The sequence below is a fragment of the Martes martes genome (genome assembly GCF_963455335.1).
Source record: "Martes martes genome assembly, chromosome: 11".
NCBI lineage: Eukaryota > Metazoa > Chordata > Mammalia > Carnivora > Mustelidae > Martes > Martes martes.
The window spans coordinates 102,525,654-102,548,679 of NC_137899.1; the positions used below are offsets into that span (position 1 = coordinate 102,525,654).

General features: G+C 49.4%; 1 protein-coding gene across 3 annotated transcripts in view; it reads left to right on the forward strand.

The window, feature by feature from the left end:
* NUB1 (negative regulator of ubiquitin like proteins 1) overlaps positions 1-22,376 on the forward strand; it is a 28,004-nt gene extending 5,628 nt beyond the window's left edge. For all 3 annotated transcript variants that reach the window (XM_080817947.1, XM_080817948.1, XM_080817949.1), the window contains exons 3-15: positions 132-299; positions 2,415-2,473; positions 3,477-3,547; positions 6,433-6,615; positions 6,778-6,869; positions 8,861-8,967; positions 14,137-14,323; positions 15,027-15,134; positions 16,109-16,261; positions 18,206-18,352; positions 19,832-19,927; positions 20,582-20,759; positions 20,928-22,376. In XM_080817947.1, the coding sequence (XP_080674073.1) occupies positions 132-299; positions 2,415-2,473; positions 3,477-3,547; positions 6,433-6,615; positions 6,778-6,869; positions 8,861-8,967; positions 14,137-14,323; positions 15,027-15,134; positions 16,109-16,261; positions 18,206-18,352; positions 19,832-19,927; positions 20,582-20,759; positions 20,928-21,106 (1,728 nt within the window). In that variant the 3' untranslated portion in view covers positions 21,107-22,376. The remainder of the gene's footprint in view (positions 1-131; positions 300-2,414; positions 2,474-3,476; positions 3,548-6,432; positions 6,616-6,777; positions 6,870-8,860; positions 8,968-14,136; positions 14,324-15,026; positions 15,135-16,108; positions 16,262-18,205; positions 18,353-19,831; positions 19,928-20,581; positions 20,760-20,927) is intronic.
* Positions 22,377-23,026: the final 650 nt, after the last annotated feature.

A 23,026-nucleotide genomic window follows, 5' to 3' on the forward strand; every position in this document is an offset into this window, starting at 1 on the left:
AAGGCAGAGGCTTTAACCCACCGAGCCACCCAGGTGCCCCATTGCCTTAGAGTCCTTCATATACTGTTCTGTACTGTGCCCCTTTTTTGAGTTGGCACTACATTGATCTCTTTCCTGATTTTGCTTCATAGGACCTTGCTAAGAAGTACTCTGACAGGCTAGAATGTTGTGAAAATGAAGTAGAAAAGATAATCGAAGAAATACGTTGCAAAGCAATCGAGCGTGGCACAGGAAATGAAAATTATAAAACAACAGGAATTGCTACAATTGAGGTCTTTTTACCTCCACGGCTAAGAAAAGTGAGTAATTTTCCCAAAGGAGTACATGTAGCAATGCTTTGTTGACTTAGTGATAAATTATGATTTTTTTTTTTAAAGTTATAATCCAAAGTGAAAAGTTCTTTTAAGTTACTTCACATGCTAAATGTTTATCAACTTCAAAGTTAATTTTAGGATTTTTAAACTGGAACACTTACAGGGTTAGTTTGTCCCTCTTAGGCCTCCCAAACTTCATAAAGCCACGCATCACATGCTTACCTTTTCTAGAGTTTGAATGGGGAATTAAAAGAGTACTTCCGGTTTTCCCAGACCGTGCACAGTAGGACACATCAGGAAGTTTGTCTCCCTTTTTTCTGGGCTGGTGGAGGCTACAGGGTAGTCAGTTGAGTGCTCAAGCAGGGCCACCTCCTGTCAGGGCCACGTCCTCAGTAGTTCAAGTCCAGAAATGACATTGGGGCAGGGTACCCAAAGGTTGCTGGCCTCTGAGCACTGATCGGTGTTAATCATTTTCAGAAGATATGAAAAAATATATATGTGTGTCAGAGCTCCCACAGGACCCAGCAGTTTTACTCTAAGAGAAATGAAAACCGTGTCTGTGCAGAAACTTTGCTCATGAATTCTTATAGTGGCTCTGTTCACAAAGGAGCTCTGTCTAGCTGTTCCTAGCCAGAAGGTGGACATACCCCAAGTGTCCGTCAGTGGGTGAGCAGATAAATGCACTGTGGCCACACGCTGGAACATCCTTCAGGCATGAAGAGGAGCGGAGTGCTGACGCATCGTCGATGTGGCAGAACCGCAGAAACGTTCGAAGGAAGCCAGACACCAACACCACGTGCTGTATAGTTCCATTCATACGAAACATCTAGAATGAGTAAATCCATAGAGACCGAGATGAAATTAATGGTTGCCTGGGGCTTGGGGGATAAAGGGAGAGAATAGGGGGCACAAAATATGGTATTTCTTGGAGAGGATGATGAAAAAGTTATGAAATTTGATCATGGTTGTGTAACTTTATAATAATGGAAACCGCTGACTCATATTTTAAACAGGTGAGCTTTATGAAATGTAAATTTTATCTCATTAAAACTTGAAACAATGTCTAGGAAAAATACAGAACTGTATGAGAAAGAGAAAATTATGTATGTGTCTACCTCAGGATGCCCATTCATGAATTCAAAGGGTAATATATGAATATAGGCCTCTTTGCTAGTAGGCAGCACCTGGGAAGCCAGACCACCAGTCAGAAAGCTGGCTGGTGAGTGCGGAATCTGAGCAGGTTTGCGTGGTCTCCTAGGCTTTCGTAGTGATTCCGCTTTTTCCTCCCGAGCCCAGCCAGGGGGGAATGAAGAGGTTCCAAGATGGCGTCTCTGTCCGCTCCCTGCTCAGTGGGCACAGTTCCCTGAGGGTGGCCGTGGTGCCGAGGTGGTGGGCTGGGCCCTTGTGTCATGTAGGCCAGCTTCCGTGAGTGAAGACACATCACAAACCCCTCTGGAACGTCTTGCTTCCCCCCAGAGGCTGACGCCCTTCCTGGGGTGCACACTTCGACCCCCTTGAGGGCTGCTAGGTCACAGGGTCAGCGCGTGCCAGGTCGTGTGCGGTAGCTTCTCCGCCCGGCGTGCCCCATTTCAGTCCCTAACATTGATACCAACCTTCCTGATTTTCTAGACGGAGTAATAGCACCACAGAGTGTCACGCCAAAGTACATTTTCTTTCTTTTTAAAAATTTTTTAATTTAAATTCAGTTTAGTTAACATATAGTGTATTACTAGTTTCAGGGGCAGAGTTTCGTGATTCGTCAGCTGCGTATAACACCCCGTGCTCATCACATCACGTGCCCTCCTTCGTGCCCATCCCCCAGTAGTTACCCCATCCCCGACCCACCTTCCCTCCAGCAACCCTGTTTTTTCCCTGGAGTTAAGAGTCTCTTAGGGTCCGCCCCCCCCCCCGTCTCTGTTTTTATCATGTTGTGTTTTCCCTTCCCTTCCCCTAAGATCTTCTGTTTTGATTCTTAAATTCCACATTTGAGCGAAATCATACTGTATTTTTCTTTCCCTGACTGACGTAGTTTGCATAGCAGACAGTTCTTCCATAGAGTTCCTTCTGTACAGTTTCTTTTATTTGCCTTTTTTTAAATAGGATAGGAAGAACGTGTTGGAGACCCGGCTGCACATCACTGGCAGAGAACTGAGGTCGAAGTAAGTATCTGGCTGCCCGGAGCCCCAGCTGCTCTCGGCCCTCCCGCACTGGCTTGTGGGGTCCTTTGACAGTCCTGTTAGACAGCCGGGCGGGGACCATTCTCCTCACTTAGCGGAAAGGAGAATTGAGGCGTGGCCACTGCAGAGCGCGATCAGGCTCGCACTGGCAGTTAAGCGCAGAGCAGGAACTCAAGACTGGCACCATTTGCCTTCATTTCCTGGCATAACTTGAGACCGGCGGGAGCTCTGTGCCTCCCACCTAACAGGTACGTGATAACGTGCTTGAACCAGTGGGTGAATGATATAGAGATAATCATCAGATCATTAGTTTTGAATTTTATTTCTTAGTGCGTTCATCACTTGCTGTGACATTCAGCAAAATGTTTTAGCCACATTCAGGCTATTGGCCCATCTGTAAAAAGAAAACATACCTGTCACATCCTGGTGACAGTCCTACTCTTGAGACCCGTTTGGTTATGTCATCCACGTCTGTATTTAATTTAAACAGTAAGTGTTTTGAGTGCCTCCAGCGCTAGCCGGCTCTGGTTCTGAAGCTGATTTTTCTCGTTTTCTTTGGTCTACCTGAGGGCTGTTAGGGATGGATTCAGGAAGCATCATTCATTCAGTGCACAGGAGGAGATTGTCTGGAACAAGCCTCTGTTACGGGCTTCTCCTAGGAGACTGCAGGAGCATAGAGAATGGATTTTCTCCGGACACGCGGCGAGGGCTGTCCTCTTGAGATGCACATTCCCCACACGTGGTCTCCACTTCACGAGGAAACAAGGAGTAAAGCAGATAGTTTAAGAAAGAATGTTGTCTCTTACACAGTTTCAAATAACCGTCTAGAAAGCTGGCTTTATTGTGAAGTGGTGTTTGGGAGACGGTTCATCGAAAGACTGGGCATTTCTAAATGAAATGTATAAAATAGTGGTCATGATTAAACTCCCATTTATCGGATAATAATAAATTGATTACCCGCAGCCTGTACCGGTTTATTTTCCAGAATTGCTGAAACCTTTGGATTTCAAGAAAATTACATCAAAATTGTCATAAACAAGAAACAGCTGCAACTCGGTATGTCATGGCAAAGTGCAGGTTTTCTGTCGCGTTAATGTAATGACTGCGTCTTTTTTCTGTTTTTCTATTCACAAATTTCTAGTGGCTTTACTGTGCGTATACTCTAAAACAGGTTATTGTAGAGCTGATTAAAATAGAAACATAAAGCAGAAACAACCCTTCTAATCAGTATTTACTGTGTGTTCTGTGCTAGTGGGGAGAAAAGACGCTCGTTGCAGGTCTGAGGAAATGTTATAGAACGGGAGTGTAGGTGTGCTCAGATCGAAGTGGGGGTTCCGGTAAGTTCTTTCCAAGGCAGAAGCACTAAAGCTGAGTGAAGGCAGTGGTGCGTGTTCCGATTGAGAGAGCCTCGTATCAGCCCCCTGATGTGAATTTGAGCAGTTGAAAAGGTCCAGTACAGCTGAGTGTAGAAAGTTGAGGGGAGGGCAGTGCTTTTCAAGGATGGAGGGCGACACAGAGGCCACAGTGAAAAGGTTACAGCAGTGGTTCTCAACCAGGGGCAGTTTGGCCACCCAGAGGACCTTTGGCAATGTGTGGAGACGTTTTTGGTTATCATGACTTGGTTGTGGGGTGAGGATGGAGGCTTATGCTCCTGTCGCTCAGGGAGTCAAGACCAGGGATGCTGCTGAACCATCACACCGCACAGGACAGCTCCCACGACAGAGACTTACTTGGCCCACGATGGCCGTAGTGCTGTTATGTAGAAAACCTGGGCTCTGTGAACTCGTGCAGTATTAGAAGGTTCCTCCCGAGAGAGGCTGGAAGCCACAGATGCTGGGGGGTGACCTGATACATTTTGGTTTTAAACATTCCTGTGGGTGCAGGAGGACTTGAAGGAGGCACGAAAGGACTTGGGAGACCAGCCAGCTGTTGCAGCCGCTCAGGTAGGCACTACAGCCGGTTTCCAGGAGGCTCTTAGGGCTTAGAGAGTCAGGTTCACGTCCTAGCTTGGTGGAACGCAGCCTGCACACGGCCCTAGCCTGTCTTCTCCGCCAGCCATTCCCCATCGTCTGTTTCTGATATCATAGGTGGCTTTTCACTGTCCTCGCATCTCTGCGCCACTTCTGTTCCTGGTATTCTTCACTGGGCGGAAACCCTTGATTTCATTGTTATCAGAGCCATCAATTTCCAGCTTATATCCTTTGTGTTTAAATAAGGTCTTTCCCCAAGCTCAGGGCCTCACGGTCTTCTATGTTTTTGTGTATTAATTAGCCTAACCTGCCTGAGGTCTGCAGTCTGTCCACAGCCCCCTTTATATATGAGTAAAGGCGAAGGATCCAGCTTCTCTAATATCCCCTGCTAGACTTGCCTTTGCCACACTGACCCGTGGTGCCTCCTTTATTAGCAGTCTTTTTCTGCACTTCCCATCCTTTCCATTTACCTGTAGGTTTATTCCCAGACCAGAACCCTAAAGGTTTTTTTTATTGGGATATCATGGACAGATAACATTATATTAGTTTCAGATGCACAACATAATGATTCAGTGTTTGTATATATTGTGGAGGGCGCACAATAATGTCAGCTCACATAGTGAAACAGTTTTTTTTCTTGTGATGAGAACTTTTAAGATTTTACTTCCTAGCTATGTTAAAATATACAATATAGTATTATTAACCGCAGTCACGTGCTGTGTGTTACATTCCAGGACAGACTTATTTTGTAACTGGAAGTTTCTGCCTTTTGACCACCTTCACCTATAGAGTTTTTTTTATGATTGTGGTTTTGTTGTAGTTTTAAAATCTAGTAAGATGAGTCCTGTTCTTTGCCCTTCTTTATTGAGGTGACTTGACCATTGGTGTATCTTTTTTTTTTTTTTTTAAGATTTTATCCATTTATCTGACAGACAGAGGTCACAAGTAGGCGGAGAGGCAGACAGAGAGGGAGAGAGGGGGAAGCAGGCCCACCGCCGAGCAGAGAGCCCGATGCGGGGCTCGATTCCAGGACACTGAGACCATGACCAGAGCTGAAGGCAGAGGCCCCAACCCATTGAGCCACCCAGGCGCCCCCCATTGGTGTATCTTTATTTTTCTTCATAAATTAGAATGTTTGTCAAATTTCCCAAGGAAAAAAAATTTAATGGAGTTTTCCAGGAAAATATTCCAATTTATATACTTATAGTTTATAATATCTCATTTTTAAAAAAGATTTTATTTATTTATTTGACACAGAGAGAGAGATCACAAGTAGGCAGAGAGGCAGGCGGGGAAGGTGGGGTGGGGGAAGCAGGCTCCCTGCTGAGCAGAGAGCCTAATGTGGGGCCGATCCCAGGACCCTGAGGCCATGACCTGAGCCGAAGGCAGAGGCTTAACCCACTGAGCCCCCCAGGCGCCCCTATTTCATTATTTTAAAACCTATATGCATCTGTGTTTATTCTTCATTTTAGTGGTTTATTTGCATCTTTGACTTAATTTTTGTTGGGTTTGTATATTCTGTTAAATTTTCATAGAACCAGCTTTTGATTTGGTGAATATACTTTCATTCTGTTTCATCACTGTCTGTCACAGTCTTTATTACCATTTTATGTGTAAGGCCCTGGGTGTTAAGTGCTTTACCCAGGACCACAAAGTTCAGAAGAACCTGAGAGGTTTGCTTTTAGCTGCCACGGTGCGCTCCCCCTCACAGTTCCCCACTGCACTGTGCCTTCTCACCTGTTGCTGGGAACCGGGGCTATTACTTCTCCAGTTAGAGGATGTGGGTATTACCCTCCGCTTACCAGCGACAGAATTATGCAGCCACACATCGGCGTGTGCTCACCGAGCCTGGGGCGTGGTGGCTCGCGAGTACTCGCGCGGCTTTAAGAGTTCCATTGAACAGAATGGACCGTCACCCGTACACAGGGTATTTTTGGCTCTTTTCGTGAGAGGCATTTCCGACTTTTACAGGGAAAACCCTTGAGGAACAAGGCGTGACGCACAACGTGAAAGCCATGGTGCTTGAACTCAAACAGTCTGAAGAGGATGTGAGGAAACACTTCCAGGTTGAGGAGGAAGAGCAAAATGAAGCCGAGCTCAAGGAGAAAAGAATCCAGAGGACCAAGAGAGGCCTGGAGATACTGGCGGAGAGAGGTGCGCAGCGCTCTGGGCTGGAGAGGGATGCGGGGCGGGGAGGCCGGGGGCGCCGTGGTCACAGTTCGCAGGGACTTTTCTTCCCCGCAGTCTAATACCCGTAACGTCCCCTCACTGCGTTCTGGTGTGGAATTAACGGACTTCCTTTCGGTTCTGTTGCAGCTGAGATGGTGGTGGACCCAGAAACCACACCGTATTTAGACATAGCCAACCAGACGGGCAGATCAATCAGAATTCCTCCGTCAGAAAGAAAGGTAAGTACTTTAGAAGTTATGGCTGGCGCTTTGATTTGCTGTCAGAACAGAAGTGGTTTTCTAGCTGTTTTGTCTTGGACTGTCATAAAGGACTAGAAACCGTTTTCCATGGGAGCTTCTAAACAGGATGGAAGCCTGTGACACGCACCTGTGTCCCCCAACTCAGCCTGTGACGTTCAGTGCCACAGAACAGAACGGCTCAGTGGCATGTCCCGCAGCAGGGGTGAATGTTCCCAGGTGACGTGATCCGCTGCCTTCTGCACAGGCGGCTCCCCATGGCAGTGCTGGTTTGGGTATTTTTTTGTTTTTGTTTTTGTTTTTTACCAGAGGGCATGTCCTCTAAGGGATAGATCAGAATAGGGAGCTGGGGGGCAGGAGGAAGGGCGTGTAAGTTGGGAAAAAGCCGGACAGGTGATTCTGCCATCTCTCTCCTGCCTTTCCAGTAATTTGGAATAGGCAGGAGGTGGTTTTATCTTTGAACACATCGCAGGGGGTCTTTGTAGGAGCATTCTACAGCTGGGACCCAGAGATCAGTATCTGAGCTGGTCCAGTAGCTTCCAATAATGAAGAGCTATAATGACTGTGGGTCAAGTCCATTTTAATTGTTCTGTCTTTAAAGGACAAGTTAAAAGTAGGCTTTACTCCATGACTTACATGGTTGAAAATGAAGGATTAAAGTTAAGTTTTAATAAGAACTTGGTAGCTATCAGTGGATTGATGCTTATTTGTTTTTAAAATGTTGGTAATTATTTGCCCACAACTCTCATGTATTAAATGATGATATCCAGGGGCACCTGGCTGCCTCAGTCTGTGGAGTGGGTGACTCCGTCTCGCGGTTGTAAGTTTGAGCCCATGTTGGGTGTGATTTAATTTTTAAAAATCTTAAAAAAAATAAATGATATCCAGACTTTTTGGGAAATCTTTACAAAACTGAATTATATGAAAATTCAAATTTAAATATTAATGAACTTAAAAACATTTTTGGATTGCCCTTTCTTTTTTTCAAGTAAGCTCTGTGCCCAATGTGGGGCTTGAACTCAGAGCCACAAAATCGAGAACAGCACCCTCTGCTGACTGAGCCAGCCAGGCACCCATGGGTTGCCTTTTAAAAATTGTTTTAGGAATACTGGAGTTGACAGATACTTCAGAAGAAAACTTGATTAAAATTAGAAAGTGGGGCGGCTGGGTGCCTCAGTCGGTAAAACATCTCCCTTTGGTTCAGGTCATGATCCCAGGGTCCTAGGATTGAGGGTGTGTGTGTGTGTGTGTGTGTGTGTGTGTTCGTGTCCGTGTCCCCCCCTCCCTCCCCCACTCCCTGCTCAGTGGGGAGCCTGCTTCTCCCTCTCCCTCCCCTTCTGACCTTCCCCTGCTGGTGCACGTGCGCTCGCTCTCTCTCTCTCTCTCAAATCTTTATTTAAAACCCCAAAACTAGAAAGTGAAATGAATGCTTTTTTTTTTTTTTTTTTTAAAGAGTGCATGAGCAGGGGAAAGGGCAGAGAGAGAGAGAGTGAGAGAGAGAATCCCAAGCAGGCTCCACTGTGGAGTTCGATGCTCGGTTTTATGACCCTGAGATCAAGACCTGAGCTGAAACCAAGAGTCAGGTGCTTAACTGACTGAGCCCCCCAGGTGCCTCATGAATGCTTTTTTTCAAAGGGATACAAGCATTACTGGCTGCTTGTTTATTTGTTCAGTCTTACTGAATACTAGAAATAGATCTAAATCAGCGGTTACTGGAATAAACTGATGGAAACAGACAGACAGGTGCGGGTTATGACCCTGTCAGCCACGTTAAATTGAGTGCTTGATCTCAGGATTGAAATGAAAATGAAGCTTTGATTTTATTTTTCTTAATTTTGGCTTTTGGATTGAGTTGTGATCTTGGGTTTTTTAAAAATCATTGTTTGACTTCTTTAGACTTGATATGCTTTTCATATAATTTGTTTTATTACAGTTTAAAGTAACTTTTTTTTAAATTCCATATTTTTTCCTAGGCCCTTATGTTAGCTATGGGATACCATGAGAAGGGCAGAGCTTTCCTGAAAAGAAAAGAATATGGAATAGCCTTGCCGTGTCTGTTGGATGCTGACAAATATTTCTGGTAGGCACTTTTGTACTTGGTGGTACCCGCCTTAAGGAAGATAGTCCCGGTTACGCGCAGCGCCGTCTCTCTGCCCGCACGCGTCGGGCTTCAGCTTTCCGCCCAACAGTCGTGAATGTGAAGAGAGTAGTTGCGGTGTAGACCAGTTTGTGAATTATTTTATCCCTTCAGATTGCTCATCTCTCTTTCCTGTAAGGAATTTCATAAACACACACTTGTTCTATTTGGATAGCCCGCCCGCAGCAGCTCTGTCTGTGCCGAGTCGGCAGCCTGCGCGGTCCGTCCCGCGGTCTCCCATCACCTCGTCCCCGGGTGGCTTTGGTGCGGGTGTTCATGATCATTCCCAAGTCCATTGCTTCACCAGGGGCTGCAAACAGTGACACCTTATTTTTCCTTCTGCATTTATTGCTGGGATTCCTCTGAAAAGAAGTATTTTTCCTCATTGGCTCTTTGGTTACAATGAGGTACAGTGTAAAGGAAGAATAAAATGCTTGGTTCTTTCTTCTTATTTTCCTGTTTTCAGAATAAATGAGGTGCTTCCCTTGAATTCCCCAAAGAGGATATCACCAGTGAGGTTTTTCTTTCCTTCTTTTTTTTCTTCTTTCTTTGTAAGTATCAATATGAACTCAGATTTTAACACATTTGATGTTTTTCAGACCTTAGTGCTTAAATTGACCATTTGTGCCCAACACATGGGTCCTGGGCTGCATCTTTTGGACCCGATCCCAGTGGTGGCTGGTGTCCAAAGGTGTTCCAGACTCACCCTGCACATTTCTTGCCCCAGACCAGGAGTCAGCAGTTCCCAGGGGCTCCTGATTCCTCTTGAGAGAAATGGTGCCGAGAGACTATAATCCTGGCAGAGGAGCTTGAAAAGTAGCCTTGGTATTTAAAAATGGTCAAAAGTTAACAACTTTAGGATTATTTTCTTTTCCATTTTGATGAAACCCCAAGATCTACTGTACACTTGAAGAAGATAAATACAAATGTTTATAGTTTGCCAAGCATATTAGCAGCAAGGACCCTTGGGTTTTAAGTGAACAAACCCCAATTTAAACTAACTTAAGCAAAAAAAAAAAAAAAGATATTTGGCAAGGAGGTGGCAAATCTGAAGTTAGAACAAGGGCTTGGTTCCTCTGGGGTTTTCTTACGCCACTTCTTTGTCCCTGCCTCTGTGCTGCCTTCATTCTCTTCGGCTGTACATGGTGCAGGCTCGAAGTCAGGTCCGTCAAATGCAGACGCATTTTTCATTTCCTTCCATGATTGTAATTTTTCATTACAGAAAATTTCAAACATATATAAAAATAAAGACAGGTGTAGTGAATTCCTATGTATTTTTTTAAAGATTTTATTTATTTGACACACAGTGAGCACACAAGCAGGGGTGCGGCAGAGAGCAGGGAGCCTGATGCTGGGCTCGATCCTGGGACCCTGAGATCATGCCCTGAGCACTTACCTGACTGAGCCCTTGAGGTGTCCCTCCTTCAGCAGTTACTGAGCCATGGTTGGTTTTGATTTGTCTCTGTGAGCCTTTCTCAACCTTCTTATCCCAGACAAATCCTCGAAATAATTTTCAGGTCTCCAGGAAGCCCTGAATAAAAATAACTATATCTTCAGTTCACAGTACGTTACCATGTTCAGTAAGTTGTAGATACAGTAACCCAGTCACGGTTGTCAGTGCCTCCGTAGAGAATGACACTTTTTCCCTGAAGCTCTCGTTAGTCAGGCTGACTTACTACCAGCGTTTTAGTGTGAGCGCTTCCTCTCAGTAGAGGCGATCAGCGTGAGCGCAGGTCAGGGACGAGGCTGGAAGAGACTTCAGTTCTGTTTCCTTTCCCACCTCCAAGCAAGCTGGCAGGTCTCACAAGACTTCGTTCTGCATCTTGGGGAATGGTGTGTAGTATATGACCAAGCGTCCTTTCTTTCCCTGTTTACAATGTAAAGTGGGAGTTCTGCTTTGGCCAGGAGGGATCAAGAGAGACCATATATCCTCTCACCTCAGACAACTGAAAATTTGGGCAAAGTGTGCGAACACCTCAGTTTTTTGGCAGTATAGGACGGCGATTCCCTAAGGCGGGGGAACAAGCGAGGGGAGCCCTGGGACTGTTTCCTGGGGCTGCCTCGGGAGCCGGTCGACTGCAGTGCAGGGACGGGAAAGCCAGGTGGGGCCTCCTGCTGCCCGCGGAGTTGCAGAAATGGAGCCGGGAATCCAGGGAGGCCGCGGCGGGAGAGGGGAGAGCAGCCTGGGGGAGCAGGCCCCAGAGCTTCAAAAGGTCTCCTTGGAGTATTCTGTTGAGTAACGATCCACACTTGCATGTGAGGAAACCACCCCAGGCAGGGGAGGTCAGCACCCGAGAGGCGCAGAGAGCAGTCTCTAGAGCTCAGAAGGCCAAGAATAATGGCGACGATCAGAGCCAGAACCACAGCGACAAACTTTTTGATTGATCGTAGGCATCACAGGGAGATTTAAGAAGGGTGTTGCCTCCACAGTAGGGCAAGATTATCTCTCAAGGCTGCTGTGGTCCCACCTGAAAAAGCTTAAAAACAAGCCTTAAAAGGATCACCTGCATCCCAGACAAAGTAGTGTTTATCACAACACAGAAACGGCCAGCCACCGGTGAAAAGTTAATGGTCACGCAAAGATGCAGGGAAATACAACCCATAGTAAAGGATGGAAACAGACCCAGAAGTGACACGGAAGATGGAAGATAGACTCCGTCGGCTGGGACATTGAAACGGTTGCTGTAACCGAATTCGTACGTTCCAGAAGGTAGAGGAAGGACGGGCGTGTTAGATAGATGTGGACGCCCACCAGAGAGCCGCACCGTCACTGCGGAGACGCCAAGCGCAGCCCACCGGGTGGGCTTCAGTGCAGACTGGACGCCACCGGAGAAGAGACGGGTCCGTGCGAAGACGGGCCGGTAGAAATGCGCCACCAGGAAACTGAGCAAAGATAGACGGACACGATGTCCTGAGGTGGTAAGGCGGTTTCAGGTGACCCGATATGTGGATCATTGTAGTCCCTGAAAAAGGAGGCAGCCGGGCTCTCCCGCAGAATCTTAAGAAATACTAGCCAGAATTTTCCCCGGTTGGTTAAAAACTGCAAACCCCCAGATAAAAGAACCATAACGAGCCCCCAGGACAAGAAATAGGAAAACCACCACCGAGGTGGACTGTGATCAACTCCTTCAAGCCAGTGATTGAAAATGACTTTAGTCAACCTTCCCTGAAAAAAGAATGGAGATACATAAGCTTAGTTTGCCTTTCCTGAAATTGATCCCTTTATTTTACGTAAAAATTTTAAAATCATAAGGCAAATAGAATACGTTTCTGTTAATTAACTGACTTCAGCTCAACTGGGATTTAATTTTTCTAAAACTAGACTCAGTAGGCTTTACTTAAATGAATGTTGCTTATTTATTTTAATTAATGTTTTTAACATGAAAACTTACTGATCCTTGAGTGTGAAAGCTACTAAAACCATAGGCCAAGGTAGTATTAATAAAATTATTCTCTAAGGTACAGTTTTATACAGGTCTTTAACATTTTTTTTTCTGAGTGACATGATCAGGTTCAAATATAGGCCTAATAGTTTCAAAATTATTAACTCTGGAGTGTTGATTTCGTGATCCCTTTTATATAGGCCTCTACCTGAAGAGAAAGTGTTTTTGAGACGAAAAGAACGACATGTCCTTCGCTAGTCTGAGACCCGTGCTTGTTGCTCATGCTGCCCGGTAGTCCCTTCTGGGCTGAGCTTGCACACGTGGTTCTATTTTTACCTGAAATGAGGCAGTTTCTGCCTTGCTCTGCATGCATATTAAATGTGAATGAGCCCACATACACAGGTAGGGACTCGAAAACTGTGACAAAATGTTCCCTGCTTTCTTAGGGACGGCAGGATCGTCTTCTCTCCTAGAAACAGGAGTCTAGAATGTGAGATCAGACCGCAGGCCACAGAGTTTTTCCTCGTCCTCAAAGGCAAGTTCTCAGGCTGAGCAGGCAGTTCAGAGACAGTGTCCCATGCCCAGGCAGGGGCCTGTGCACGGACATGTATAAAATACAGTGGGCCCCTTACACGCCCTTCACAAAGAGCAGACACTATGACCGAAAGATGGGACAGATGACCGAAAAGCCCGCTCTGGTGTATTTCTCCTGCACTCAGGAGACTCCCACTTCACAGTGTAAACGACACCATCACATTTCTTTGGTTTCTCTTTGTTTCTTCCACGTGGATTTTGATAGGCAAGGTGGGAAGCTTGAGGGCACGTGGATTCTACAGTTTGTACAAGAGCAGTCTTCCCTTTAATAGAATACCCATGAAAACAAACAGGCGAGACCTTTCAAGTTTGTACCGAAGGTTTTCCTTTTTTGTTGACAAAGTTCCAACTTGAGGTCTAAGGATGCATTATGAATTTCTAAAAAGCACATTTTAAAAGCAGAATAAATAAGCTTGATGTCCACCTTTGCCAACATTCCCTTGTCTTGTCGTCCCCCTTCTCTGGGGCTGGGGACAGCCGCGGAGTAGCATCCAGCCTGCACCCAGCCCCCAGCTCAGCTAAGCATTTAGAGCCTGGCATTTTCTCATTTTTCCTCCCCGCTTGACTGTGGTTGCACATGAATGTCTTGTTTTCATCAGGGGAGGCATTCACAGCAAGTGGTGACTTGAGGGGGGGCGGTTCTTTAAAGCACTGGTTCCCCACTTTGGCTGTACCTTAGAGTCACCCGGGGAGATTTCCAGAACACAATATCCAGGCCCTGTCTCCAGAGGCTTCTGTTAAAATTTGATGTAGATGGGGTCCCAGCACCCGTGTGGACCAAAGAAAGAAGAAAATTCCTCACTTGCAGCTCATTCTGATTTAGTCAGGCCTGGAAACCTTTGCTTTAAGCCATGGCTGCCTCATGTTTGCTGATGCAGTGAGGTCAATTTTCCACTCCCTGCTGAACCTCGCTCCCAGCGTAGCAAGGGGGTGTGTGCGTGTGTTAAACCGTTATTCCTGAGCCCTAACTGCCTTTTTCCCATTGGGAGAATTCCGATGATGAATACGGCTCCCTTCGTAGACACTGTGGAGCAGTCGGTCTTTTAACAGCAGAACCTGGGAGAGACTTGCAGCGATCCACGAAAAGGTTTTTAACGCTCCTCTTCTGTGACGTCCTTTCCTCTCGCGCCCGCAGCGAGTGTTGCAGGGAGCTGCTGGACACCGTGGATAACTATGCCGTGCTGCAGCTGGACATCGTGTGGTGCTACTTCCGCCTGGAGCAGCTGGAATGCCTTGATGATGCGGAAAAGAAATTAAACTTGGCTCAGAAATGCTTTAAGAATTGTTACGGAGAAAACCACCAGAGACTGGTCCACATAAAAGTATGTTACTCTGATTTGTTTTGTGTATTACTGAGCCTGTTTCTACCTTTCGAGTTTATTCCTGATAACAAATGCCAACTGCTGCCAAGAGGTGATTCAATAGTAGTGTGCACAGCGCTCATCCAGCTGTCCTCTAACGGGATTGCGGAACGTGTTGCAAGTTGGGCTGTAACTTGGGTCTGTGCGGGGTGGAGCTGGAGGACCACGTTGTCCAGCCCTAGAACCCCGTCGATGATCACCCCGGCCGAGAGAGCTGATGACTGTGTTCAGCCGAGTTTCATGGAAGATTTAAATGCAGAAAAAATAGACATTTTGAATGGTAGCCGTTGACACGAGTGAGTCAGAGCTCAAGGGCTGTGATTCAAATAAGGATTTTTCTAAAGGGATTTGCACAAGTCATCAGAATTCAGCTTGGAGATCTCAGGGCAGCATAAAGCATCCCCGGTTTGGGCTTTGGTCTACTTCCTTACTGACCGAAAGGACCAGGCACCCAGGAGTCCTGGCACCATTTCTTCCTGGTGGGATGGGGGATGTCCTCATCCTCTGGGATCTTTACTTTTGCCCTTAGTGGTACGTGAAGATAGAAACGTTTTAGGAGTGCACTTTTGCCCCTGTAAGGATGAAGGGAATGACAAGTGTGAATGTTACAGATCTGTAATTAGAAATAAGACAGTTTTATCCTTTTTCCCCCCAATAATTTTAGGGGAACTGTGGGAAAGAGAAGGTATTGTTTTTAAGACTTTACTTGCTTCAAGGTATCCGAAATTATCACAGTGGAAATGGCGAAGAGGCTCGTGACTGTCTCAACAAGGTAAGAAAATGAATACTCGAGTTGTAGCCATTGTCACCTACTTTTTTTTCCTTCCCCAAATAGTCAGTATTTCATCAAGTCAGTATTTCGTGACTAGTGAGAACCGACATCAGGTCCCCGTATCCTCTGCCTCACACACGTCGGCACCATACTTGCATCTGTTAGGGTCCGGGTGAGATGCTGTCATGAGGAAACCCCAGAAAGACGGGGTCTTTAACTGGCTGCGGGTTTCCGTGCCTCACCTGGCCACGAGGAGGTCAGCAGGCAGGTCCGGGGAGCAGCAACACCAGCCCGTGTGCAGCCGCCCCGGCCCATCGTGTCAGTCCTCTTCCAGCCAGCAGAGGGGGCAAGAGAGCGAGTGCAGGGCCCCCTCTGGAAGGACCAGAAGTTGGGGGTGTCAGTCCTGCTACATGCCACTGGCCTAGACTTAACCACCTAGCTACACCCAGTTGTAGGAGACAGCGAGAAATGCGCCGTGCGCAGCTCCGATTCAGGGGATTTTGTTACAAAAACAGAAAAGGTCGCGGCTACTTAGCCTGTTTCCTTCTGTTACATTACTATACGTCACATGGGCAGAGTAATGTCTGTATTCTTTTTTAGCTAGTTGATAATAAGCAGAGTTCAGAGTGTTTAGCTAAAATCTGACACACCAGGGGCGCCTGGGTGGCTGTCGTTAAGCGTCTGCCTTGGGTTCAGGTCATGATCCTGGGGTCCTGGGATCCTGGGATCGAGCCCCACTCGGTGGGGCTCCCTGGGATCGGGCTCCCTGATCAGTGGGGAGCCTGCTTCTCCCTCTCCCCCTACTTGTGTTCCTTGCTCTCCCACTCTCTCTGTGTCAAATTAAAAAGTAAAATAAAATCTGACATACTGTAATTCACATCGGGTACAAGCTTATTCTTTCCAGGTTTTAGCTTTGTGTTAAGCTCTAATGTTGTTAAAGTTAAAGGATTCTTGTATTCTTTTCTCATCTGTAGGCACGCCAACTCTTTAAAGAGCTATATATCGATCCATCGAAAGTTCACAATCTGTTGCAGTTGGGGTTTACTGCCCAGGAAGCCCGGCTTGGCCTCAGGGCCTGTGACGGGAACGTGGACCACGCGGCAGCCCACATCACCAACCGCAGAGAGGTATCTTAGTGTGGTCTCAGCGACACTGGGTCTCGGCCTTGGCATAGGTGTGAAACTTGAGGCGATAGTAAGCCTATTTGCAAAATACTATAGCTCTTGGGTATGAAGGAAGAGAAAGAGGTTGTTCTGTGGTAATTCTAATCACAGGGAGCGCTTTATACTTCTCTATTCAGACTGGGAAGAAACAGGAGAAACTTGTCCTTTTTAATTGCATTAATTTCCAGGCCGTGCAGTTTCCTTAGTTTTATTCCCTGTGGTGGTGGCCATAGCTCCCATGTACATCATCCAGGTGGCCTGTCCATGCATGTCACCTCTCTCCCTCTCCCCTCACCATGGTAGATTTCTGGAGACCGTGCTCGGGGGGGCTTTGTTTTCCCGTGGAGCCACGGTTACAGTTTGGGATGGCATCCTTAGCGAGAAACGTGAGTCAGGTCACAGGAACGATTAACAGTACGAAACCAAAGGTACAAAAAACTACAGTCCTACGAAACAATTACAGATGAGTAGATTAAAAAAACTTGAGATTGGAGTCGGAGGGCATGTTACCATATCTAATATTGCTAATTTTACAGTAGAAGAGCTGAGTTCTAGACAGAGCTAATGATGGGGTACGGCGAGGTGGGGCCACTGTTGTTCTCTGAGGAGTTGGGATGGATTTTCTCCCAGGTCCCTTCTAGCTGTAAACGCCAGTCATAGAGGTGTCCACCGCCGCCTCGGCTGCATAGCCCAGTGCGGCACCCCCGTCCTCTGTCCCGTCTGCTTTTTTCTGCCCAGTTTCTAGTGTAAAGGGAAACATCACAAAAACGCTCCTCCCATGTCTCTGCGTGATTAAAAGGAGGGCGAGCTCAGCATCTGTACTTGAAGGAACAGTGCTCCGAGGCTCCAACTTTGTGTCAGATCTGGGTGAGATGAAGCCTGAGTCCCGTGGCCGCTGGCCGGCGGCACCTTTCTGTGTGTGTGAATGTTCTGCACAATTCTTCCGGACTATGAACGGAAGAACTGAAATTGGAAGCAGAGGGTGGGGCAGGGGAAAGGCGGCCGACACGGCGGTGGGTGCGACTCCCAAGTCAAAATGCAGGTGCTGTGGCGTCACCTCGCTGGCCTGTGTGCCTGTGGAGCGGACACGGCGACGGCAGGGTGGGGTCGTGGGGGCCGGGGCATTGGGGCCCTGAGACCATGACCTGAGCCCAAATCAAGAGTCGGACACTTAAGCCACTGAGCCACCAGGCACCCCCAAAATCTGTTTTTTTAAATGACGTTTGTTCTTAAATTCTGAACTCTCCTGATGGGGGTTCGGATGGGAGAGAAGGGGCTAGAACTCTCTGTAGCCCTTCTCAGGCTCTTGCAACAACAGAAGGCACTTCTGAGCTCAGGGTCAAGAACTGTGGACTTAGATGACCTTTGTCTCCTGACACTGAGCATTCTGGGGGTTTTAAACGGTCTCACAGGGCCTAGGAAGCACCTGGAGTGGGGTGGGTAGATCTCCAGGTTTGGTGTCACCCAGGACACTGCCCCCCACCCCCCATCCCGACTCCACATGTTAAGAAGATCCCTGGGAATTAACCAGGGGCCAAGAAGCCCTCCCAGCCGTGCAGGAAGCTCTTCTCCCCCGTCCCTGGAAGAGGGCCCGTCCGCTTCTCTGGCAGCGATGAGCTCCCTGTTCTCAGCGGCCTGCGTGGTGCTGGGTGGTGGCAGCTGGGCGGCGCTCCCCTCCGGGCCGGACGGCGCTCTCCGGCTCCCACTGGCCTGCCCCAAGAGCAGTGCCGGGCCCCCTGCCCTCGCAGCCCTCTTGCTGGTGATTCGGGGAGCCCTGCGGAGGGAAGTTCAGCCCCCTTCTGTTTTCCACTTTGCCTGGCAACCCCCAGAATCCTACTGAGCGTGGGCCGAGCAGGCTTCTTACAGAGTCTCAGTTTCCAGTTCTGTAACTTTGCTGTTTTCCTAAAGGAATTGGCCCAAATAAGGAAAGAGGAAAAAGAGAAGAAAAGACGCCGGCTGGAGAGTATCACCTCTTTGAAAGGAATGGGCTACTCCACTCACGCGGCCAAGCAGGCCCTGCATCAGGCCGGCGGGAACCTGGATGAAGCCCTGAAGGTAGCCCCCCCCACCCCGGCCTGCCCTGAGCGCCCCTGCTTGCGGGCCGGGGGCCCCTCCCCCACTTACACTCCTCTCCTGTGTCCTTCCGTGGTGCGTGCAGTCCCGCTTCCTGGGCCTTTCTGCTCTGTCCCAGTTCGGATCTAAGGGTCGGGCTCCCGTTCTCGAACCCAGTGACAGAGCAAGAGTGGCGGAGGCCACGGGGCTAGAACTGTGTGTACGGTTTCCGTTTGCAACACCTAGAGTTTAGCAGTGATGTGGAGAATAGTGATGAAAGTTGTAGGATGGTTTTCTTTTAATTAAAATGTTCTGTTTGAATATCGTTTTATTTATTGGTTCGGCCTGCACATGCTGGCCTCAGGGAGCACACAGAGCACTGCGGAGACAGAACGCAGAGGAGGACAGACCACCATGTGGGAGCACGGCACGTGGGGGGCAGGGGGGAAGCTGAGCTGTAGAGGATCACACGTGCGGGCCGGGCAAACGGGGTGCCTCTCCGGGCAGACACAGGGCAGTGTGGGGGGGGGGCGAGGCGCAAGGAATCTGGGAGCCGGGGGGAGCCACCGGGGCTGTGCCTGCTGGGGCTGGAGCCAGGTGGGCAGGGGTCCCCTCGTCTGCCCTGCTGAGGAGTTTGCTCTGGACCCTGCCTGCAACGAAGAGCCTGCCCTGCCTTGGCCTTTTATTCTCAAGACCGCCCGTCCATTCCTCAGAACTTTCCACAAGTAAATGTTTATGTTCATATATTTGTGTGTATATGAGCGCACACACGCACACATCAATGTATAACTTATAAGTGGATTTGAGTATCTAGTGTGGCCTCCTGTGTTGGAACAACATAAAGGCAGGAAGCTCTGACTGGGGCAGGGGCTGACGCGGCTGTGCCGTAGGCTTGCCTGCACGAGTCGCACTGTGACACGTGCCACCAGTCTAGAAGTATTTAAAGGGACATTCTCCAGAGGGTTTGTAAGGGTAAGAGTAGGTGTTGTGTGGTATGAAAATCAGCGGTCAAAAAGCTCTGCTCTCCTTGACCTTTTAAATCTAGCTCATGACACTCTCCAAAGAGAAATCACATGGGTCAGCCCTGCAGGGTCCGAGAAACCTTTATTGCCCTGCGTGACCTGTCGCCCCAGAGGCTGAGCTCTGACACAAGGGCTGTTTTCTTGGTTGCCTTCCCCCACCCCCCCACCGGCTCCGTTCCCTTCCTGATTCCTCAGAAGGGATCTTTAGTTGGGTCATTTTGTTCCTCCCCAGACCTCAACTCAGATGTTGTCTTTGCAGGAAGCCTTCCTTGAACGCCAGCTTCCCCCTGCCACCTGGGCTCGGGGGTCCCTTTTCTCTGCTTCCTTTGCACCCTTGGCCCGGTGCCCCCCCCCACCCCATGTCCTGCCCTTGACTTGCTGGTGTGTCTGTGGCCATGTCTGCCCAGCACGGAGTCGGTGAGCAGGTGGGAGCAATGAGTAAATTCCTGTGTGTTTCTAGATTCTTCTCAGTAATCCTCAAATGTGGTGGTTAAATGATTCAGATCCTGAAACCAGCAGCCATCAAGAAAGTCCTTCCCAGGAAAACATCGAGCAGGTGAGCGAGGATGTATCTGCGGCCCTCCACCACAGCTGGCGGGGCCGGGGGTGGGGGGCGGCTTGGGTGACAAGGCTGGCGGCAGGACCGGGCTCCAGGCGCGACTCAGGCCCTCCTAGGAGGCCAGCCAGGCTCGCAGCCGTGGCGGTGGGTGGGAGGGGAGCGGGCGGGCTCTCCTTCGAGAGCAGGAGATAGAGCAGCTGGAAGTTCTCTCTGTAGACTTTCCTCCTCTCGTGTGCCCCAGTATGTGACACGACTGCCGCTGCTTTCAGCGCGTGTCCCTGCCAGTGACCTCAAAGGATGTCACCGTGGCACTCTGTCCCCCCTTCCCTCCCTGACCGGCGCACCAAGTATGCTGGGACCACCTCTCTGAAGGCCCCGGTCACCGGCAGGAGCACGTCCCTCCGGCCCACGAGCCCGCTGCCTTTCTGCGAGGACCGGGCTCGGGCAGGTTGGGCACAGGCTTCCTCGATGCCTCCCGGGCGGTGCGGGCACACGCTGTGCTGCAGGGCAGTGGGGCAGGAGGCCGGTGCCGTGTGCACGCCGGGGGTTAGACACGTATTCCCTGGAAGGCTGTTCTCCGTGGCCAGGGGACGGGCGGGAGGGCTGGACGGGGGTCGGCGCGGTGTAGCCCAGCCCCGTGTTCTCCTCCAGCTGGTGTACATGGGCTTCGACGCGGTGGCGGCCGACGCCGCCCTGAGAGTGTTCAGGGGGAACGTGCAGCTGGCGGCCCAGACGCTGGCCCACAACGGGGGGAGCCTTCCTCCGGACCTGCAGCTCGCGGCCGAAGACGCTTCCTCCACGCCGTCCACGTCCCCTTCCGACTCCGCAGGTAGGTCTGGCTCTCAGAGCTGGGAGGCTGGCGGGCCGCGTGCTAAGCGGGGGGACGGCCACGAGTGTGGCCAGGGCCCTGGGGACGGGGGTCAGCTCCATCGTTCTGTGGCGTGTCCTCCTCCCTCTGTTCTCCGCCGTCCGCTGTGACCGCACTACTCCGTTGCAGGTACCTCTAGTGCCTCAACAGATGAAGATATGGAGACAGAAGCCGTCAACGAAATATTGGAAGATATTCCGGAACACGAAGAAGATTACCTTGACTCAACTCTGGAAGACGAAGAAATAATTATTGCAGAGTACTTATCCTATGTAGAAAACATAAAGTCGGCAACAAGGAAAAACTGAGTAATGAGCAGAAATACGTACTGAGTTTCTGCTTATAAATTCTATCATTATGAAAAGTTGAATGCAGGTCTTTTTTTTTCCTCCTTTTCATCTGGTTTTGCTGCAGGAATGCTTCCTCCCTGGGTGTAGGAGGGGCAGCGGGGAGCAGGGGCTGCTGTGAGGGCGAGGCGGGCTGGGGAGGGACAGGTGCGGTTTCCTAACGCTGAGCCTGGGGAAGGCGCTGCCTCTGGCCTGATCCTCTTCCTCCGGCCGCCTCCGGCCTTCCGATGCTGCAGCCCTAACCCGGTCTCCCCTGCTTGGTTTCTTTTTACCGAGAAATGGGAAGGGCAGGTATTTCTAGAGCATAGGTGGCCCCTGAGGAGGGTCTCCAGGAGGAGCTAATGGGGGGAAGCACCCATCCATCTTCTGTTTACTTTGCCGGCTCTCCTGCCCCGCCGAGCTCCCTGCTGGCTTCCCTGCCTCCTGCACTGCAGCTCTGCCTGCCTGCTTTGGCCTCGCTGGCCCCTGCCTGAACTGTCCTTTAAATCTTCAACCATTCCAAGCTCTCCGGGGGCTGAGGATGAGGGATCGGCCACAGGAGCTGTCGCAGACGGTGGCAGGCCGGACGTCCGTGCTCTGCACGCTTAGCTTAGTAAAACGTGTATTTGAAATTCAAGGTTGAAGTGGAGAATTTATATCTCTTCAAAATTCTTTACAAAAATAAAATCTTTCATTAAATGGGGAAGTCTTAAATGCTAACCAAAGCAATTAATTTTTAATCAGCATTTCCAGACGCTGTACTGTCCTATGAAACTCACTGCTCACTGAGATATCTATCCGAGATCAAGATCTATTTTCTCCAGATTTGTGGGGGCTTTTGGGTATACCTGTGTCACATTACTAATTTCTGAAGACGTAGTTAGCCTCTTAATGGCCCAAGTAAGTACTCCGACTGCGCTGAATGTCGCTCTGGAGATGGGAGTGACATGAGAGCCCAGTCCAGCCCCAGGACACAGCCGGCAGCAGCAGTGTGCTGACTCGGGTGCCAGATGTGTCCCTGACCCTCCTCCTGTCCTCCAGAGGTCGCTGGAAGCTCCTGGATGGAGGGTAGGTGGCCCCGTTGCTGGTGCCAAGGGCCGGCTGAAATGCTGGGACTTTTTCACTAATCCTTTTCATAAAACCTGAACAGCAGTCCGGTTTGAATGGGTGGGAATCTTTTCTGTTAACTTTTATAATGGAGGATACACATGGAAATAAAAGGTGCAAAACATACTCAAAAATCATCACCCTGACTTCGCAGTAAGTTGCTCAAACTCCTCAAGTGTTCTAAGTGGGGAGCGCGCCTGGGCGGTCTCGAGCCTTGTTGAGATCCAGGGTGTTTGCTGCACGGAGTTCTGCGAAGAAATCACGGGCAACACTGCTGGCTCTCGTAAAAAGATGAAACGTGGAAAGCAGAGCTGGAGCCGATGGTGGGGAAGGAGCCCGCGCAGGAGGGGACGGGGTTGTGCACCCTTGGAGTTGAAGTGGCTGACGATCGAGGTGATGAGGGGGTCTCTCTGGGACCGCGTCATCCTTGGATTTTGGGCCTGAGTCGCAGCTTCTCGCTAGCCAGTTGCTGTCCTGGCCTTGGGCCAGGCATGGCTTCGCGCTCCCAGATGCGTTCTTAATGACCCTGGAAAGGCTAGAAAGCAGAAGCTCACCAGCAGGGCTCTGACCTCGCTTCATGGGCTCCCAAAGAGACACTGAGAGGCCAGCTCTCACGTAAGGAGGGCTGCCCGCCCCACGTCGGGAGGCAGGCTCTGGTCCTGGCTTTGCCTTCAGCTGCTGTGTGAAAGTAGGCAGTGATGGAGTGCCATTCCCGGCTCCGGAGGGCAGAAGAAGCAGCATCCTGATGAAAATGTCCCCAAGTAAACGGGACTGTGCTGAGGCTAGAGGAGTCCC